We start from the raw sequence: 5194 nt of genomic DNA on the forward strand, positions 1-5194 counted from the left end.
AATGTATTGTTCTTTTCCTACACTACAGCTGCGTAAAGGGCCAGAAGAGTTATCTCCAGTGACCTCGTGTCTCTGTAACTTTGGCCCCGAGCCGATAGGCGCCGAGGTCCCTTGAGTGAGCTGTCCATCATAGTGGGGAAAAGGGCGGGAAGACGTTGCATACCGTAGTGTGTGTGTGGCGGGGCCAAACAGGCGGGGCATCTATGCGAGTTCACATGCCTCTCGTTTATAAAGGGTCAGATAGGAGCAGCAGATGAGGTGAAAGCAGCCTCCTGGTCACAGGAAGTAAATGGGGATTCGGCTTGAGAAACTCGTGGATGCAAAGACCTCCATCAAGGATTACATCTAATTGTAGGCGGTAGATATAGGGAGGAAGCACCCCTGCATAGCCTAGACCGTGCTCACTAGTTGTTTGTGCTGATTATTTGAGCTTCAACTCGGGCATGTGCAAAAAAATCTGCCTGCGAGCGAATTTGCTAATTTTTCGGCAATTTCACGAGATTCGCGGATCGCGAAATTGCCGAAAATTCACAAATTCCGCGAGCCTAACGGATTTTGCGTCACAGGAAGTACAGGGGATAGCGCTCAAGAAACTCGTGGATGCAAAGACCTCCTCAAGGATGACAGCTAATTGTAGATGGTAGATCTGGGGAGAAAGCAGTAAGCACACCTGCCTAGCCTCGACAGTACTCATTAGTTTTTTGGGCTGCTTATAATGCGTTACTGAATTTGAGCTTCAACTCGGGCGTAAAGGGCCAGAAGAGTTATCTCCACTGACCACGTGTGTATGTAACTTTGCCACCGCGCCGATAGGCACCGAGGTCCCTCAAGTGAGCTGTCCATCATAGTGGGGAAAAGGGCGGGAAGACGTTGCATACCTTAGTGTGTGTGTGGCGGGGGCAAATGGGCAGGGAATCTATGCGAGTTCACATGCCTCTTGTTTATAAAGGGCCAGAGACCGATCGGAACATCAGATGAGGAGAAAGCAGCCTTCTGGTCACAGGAAGTACACGGGGATTGCGCTCGAGAAACTCATGGATGCAAAGACCTCCATCAAGGATTACATCTAATTGTAGGCGGTAGATATGGGGAGGAAGCACACCTGGACTGTGCTCACTAGTTGTTTGGGCTGATTATAATGTGCGACTGAATTTGAGCTTCAACTCGGGCACCTGCTTATATCTGTAAGTGCTTCCTATTGAGGTTTAATTTTTGTGACAGGAGCATCGTGCCAGAATGAATCCTGCCTGCATATTTATCCACGAAGATGCCACTGTGTTGTGCCAAACCTCTACTCAACTGGAGTACTTTCTACTGGCTAATCAGTAAGTGCTACCTCGTTGGGTAAATGTATAGTGCTTTTGCAACACTACAGCTGCGTAAAGGGCCAGAAGAGTTGTCTCCAGTGACCACGTTTGTCTGTAACTTTGCCACCCCGCCGAAAGGCGCCGAGGTCCCTCGAGTGAGCTGTCCATCATAGTGAAGAAAGGGCGGGAAGACGGACTTGCATACCCTAGTGTGTGTGTGGCGGGGCCAAACGGGCGGGGCTTCTATGCGAGTTCACATGCCTCTTGTTCATAAAGAGTAAGAGACCGATCAGAGCAGCAGATGAGAAGAAAGCAGCCTCCTGGTCACAGGAAGTAAACGGGGATTGAGCTCGAGAAACTCGTGGATGCAAAGACCTCCATCAACGATTACATCTAATTGTGGGCGGTAGATATAGGGAGGAAGCACACCTGCCTAGCCTAGACCGTGCTCACTTGTTGTTTGGGCTGATTATTTGAGCTTTAACTCGGGCATGTGCAAAAAAATCCGCCCGCGAGCGAATTTGTGAATTTTTCGGCAATTTCACGAGATTCGCAGTTCGCGAAATTGCCGAAAATTCGCAAATTCCGCAAGCCTAACGGATTTTGCGCCCATACTTAGTCAGCACGTGTAGACTTCCTTAGAAGTACTCACGTCAATTGGGTCAAAATAGCGTATTGCTATAGAGCTCGCTCTTAGATGCTCCTTATCCTCCAAAAAATCTATAAGTCTGCTTTTTCTGTCCCTGCGCATAATACAAAAAGGATAAACTCAGCTCCCTCCTAAATGTATCACATGACACATTATTATTTCACTTCTCCAAGGTTGTGGAGATTTTCTATGGCTTCTTTAATTAAATCTTCCTTGCTTCTTGTGACCTTGGAGTGTAGATAAGCCAGGCACAGAATATATCCTCCCCTCTCGCTTCTCATGCTTTTCAAAGACATTCCAATTATCTCCTAAAACTAACTAACAAGGTTGAATTCTTTACACCTGCAATGTGATGAGAGCATACTGTTCTGGCACACGCAAAGATACATTTAATCATTTCTTCAGCAACCGAGGATTTCGAAACCAACAACAACTTATAACTCTGGGCCTACAATGCAGGCAACTTTAACACACAATTACATTAATATGAATATAATATTATTCTGCATATATGCATACAAAAATGATGGTGTCTCTAATGAATATAAATCCTACTAAAAGATATACATTATGATTCTATGTTTACGATGTTTAATAAATGCATTTGTTAAATGTGAAACACTGCACACGCTAAAATATAGGTAAACGTGTTTAAACTATGAGTATAGTGCACCCCTACAATTTAGAGTGCTGTGTGTGCTCTAGCAGTTGCCCCCTCTTATGACTAGTGTCATAACACCAACATCTTACTCATCATTTTTTTCTTTGCAGAAGAGAGCGATCTAAACAGAAGTTGTAGCGTGCGGTCCCTGTCTGAATTTCTTTAACCCCTTAAGGTGCAGATAATGACTGTCCTGCAGTCGTTCTAACTGCTGCTCTAATTTCTTTAAGGAGTTTTCATTATGACGTGCCTTTTGCCATTTGTAAGCCTTAATAGCTCCCAATAACACAGTGATACAAATGACTGCTGTGATGATGGGTTTCAAGATGTATCCAATTATCCCTTGTCCCAGGCTTGCAAACCAACTTCTAATCTTCCCAAATCCCTTGCCAATTAGTTACCAAAGGCCGTCTGCAGCCAAGTCACGCAAATCTTGATGTATTTCGGAAATGTTACTGATATATTTGCGTATATCCCAACTATTTTCTGGAATATATGTGCAGCATTGTTCAACTTTCAATAATTTACAGACTCCTCCAGCTTTTGCTAGGAGAACATCTAAAGCAAGTCGATTTTGAAGAACCATAGCCCTTATCGAGACCGTCTCCCCATCAACAAGTAGTAAGATACGGGCCGTATTCACAGAGAGGTTATCTACTATTGTTGACAGCTTTCTAACTTTCACATCATTCAAAATTACACCCACACAGTGTATCATGGCTCCAAATATATCTCCAACAATTTCTCCAGCACTTGCACCACGTTTTCCTCTGTGAACGCTTTTTCCTTCTAGGGACCATAGATCTTCTATAGGGAAGATTTGGGGAAATATCACTGCTAAGTAGCATGTACCATACCAATTTTTGGGCAATTTCACATAAGCATTTTTTCCACACACAAAATACACATTTGGTACCATGGTCAACTTATCCAGCAATGCTTTTCTTATTTCCTCCTCAATGAAGAAAATATGTTCGCAATCCCTCTCACCCACAAATATTTTGTCATAATAAGTTGACGGGTGTCTAATGCATAACTTCCCTTTTTGCTGAAAATCTAAAGCTATGGGACCAGAGCTTTCCTTTGCCTTATGATCTAGTTCTTACTGTGTCCATGAGATAACCTTATGCTTTGGATCTGGTGTAAATAGGGTCTGTCTATGTCAATCTTCTATCTGATCCATGAATTTCTTATCAATATGCATGTTAAATTATGTCTGTGGGCATATGAATTATCTAATGTAATAGTAGGCACAAAATAGTTAAACATTCTCTCTACTTCTTTATAGTAATCATACTTATTCATGTACTTCAGAACTGCAACTTCTGAGAGTACCACATCATAATTTGAGAAATAGTACTCAAAATGGGCCTTACTGTAAAAGCTGCTTAGCAACACACTACATGTGATGCCATAAGTCAAAGGTAAGTGATGATATCGGATGCCCTCTTCTACTGATGCGGGTAATTGCATGCACACATAACAATCTTTTGCTTCCATTGTGTTCACATACTCATACAACATGCATTCAGAGTAAAATCTCCTTTTGATAGATCTACGTGCAGCATCGGACTAGTTTCCTTGATCATATCCCTATCCTTAGTAGATCCACCCTCTTCTACATTTTCAGTAGATGGGGTAGGTGTTATTTCATTATTTTCAGCATCGTGAGTAGGGGTGGGCGTCAAATTCCATTTGGTTTGCGGAATTTGCGATATTTTGACATTTTCGCGTTCCGTGCAGAGCACAAAAATGCCCAAATTTCCGCAATTTGCAGCGTAGCGGAGATTTTTTTCATGTTCGCGCTTTGAAAGTGTGTGCTCGCGCACGCGATCACCTTACCGGGATCCCCGAGTTCGCCTACGAGTTTTCCAATCCGTTCGCGTGCTCCATGAGATGTTGGTCTCCGGTCGTGTTATCTTGCGAGAGTCTGCGATCACATCATTTGCCTCGCCATCAGACACCGCGAAAGTCTGAGATCGCGAACATGTCATTCTCCACCACGGGAGAGCGCGTGATATCGCTAACATGTCAATCTCCAACGCGACAGAGAGAATGAGATCGCAAACATGTCATTATGGATGTGCCATCGACATCCAGCGGAAGTGTGGTAAAGCTCGCAAACACGTAAAATGTTCAATCTGGAGAAGAATATTATCTCTAGCAGCATAAAACCTTCTGTTATTAGTGTGCTGCTTTTGCCATATAGGCCTGCATGGTATTCCTTTGTGGCCTAGGCGTCTTATTGTGGGCCTGGCCATGAGGCTGGCGGCCATTTTGAAGGCAGGCAGTGTGCTTTTTGCCATAGGCCTGCATGGTCTGTCTTCTGTTTCTTGTAGTTGGATGGGCCTGGCCGAGTGGCTTGTGGCTGTTTTGAAGCCTAGGACTGCAAGCTTGTGTGGCCTTGTCTGCCAACAGGCCTGCTTTCATCCAGTAGGCTCAGAGCAGGTAGCCACAGGTGCATTAAACAAGTGTTTCTGTGTGGTCTGTTGAATTTAAACATCATTTAGGGGGCATGGATGGCATTAGATTGAGTTGGAAAAGGTGTTTTTTGGGGGGTATTTCTGTTTTTGGGTG

General features: G+C 44.0%; 1 protein-coding gene across 1 annotated transcript; it reads right to left on the bottom strand.

Moving 5' to 3' along the window:
* Positions 1 to 3014: 3014 nt before the first annotated feature.
* Positions 3015 to 3536, bottom strand: LOC144790784 (syncytin-2-like). The gene has a single exon (XM_078665475.1). The coding sequence runs from the start codon at positions 3534 to 3536 to the stop codon at positions 3015 to 3017; it is 522 nt and encodes a 173-aa protein (XP_078521601.1).
* Between the last annotated feature and the right edge of the window lie 1658 nt (positions 3537 to 5194).

The sequence above is a fragment of the Lissotriton helveticus genome, chromosome 11 (genome assembly GCF_964261635.1).
Source record: "Lissotriton helveticus chromosome 11, aLisHel1.1, whole genome shotgun sequence".
In the NCBI taxonomy this organism is placed as follows: Eukaryota; Metazoa; Chordata; class Amphibia; order Caudata; family Salamandridae; genus Lissotriton; species Lissotriton helveticus.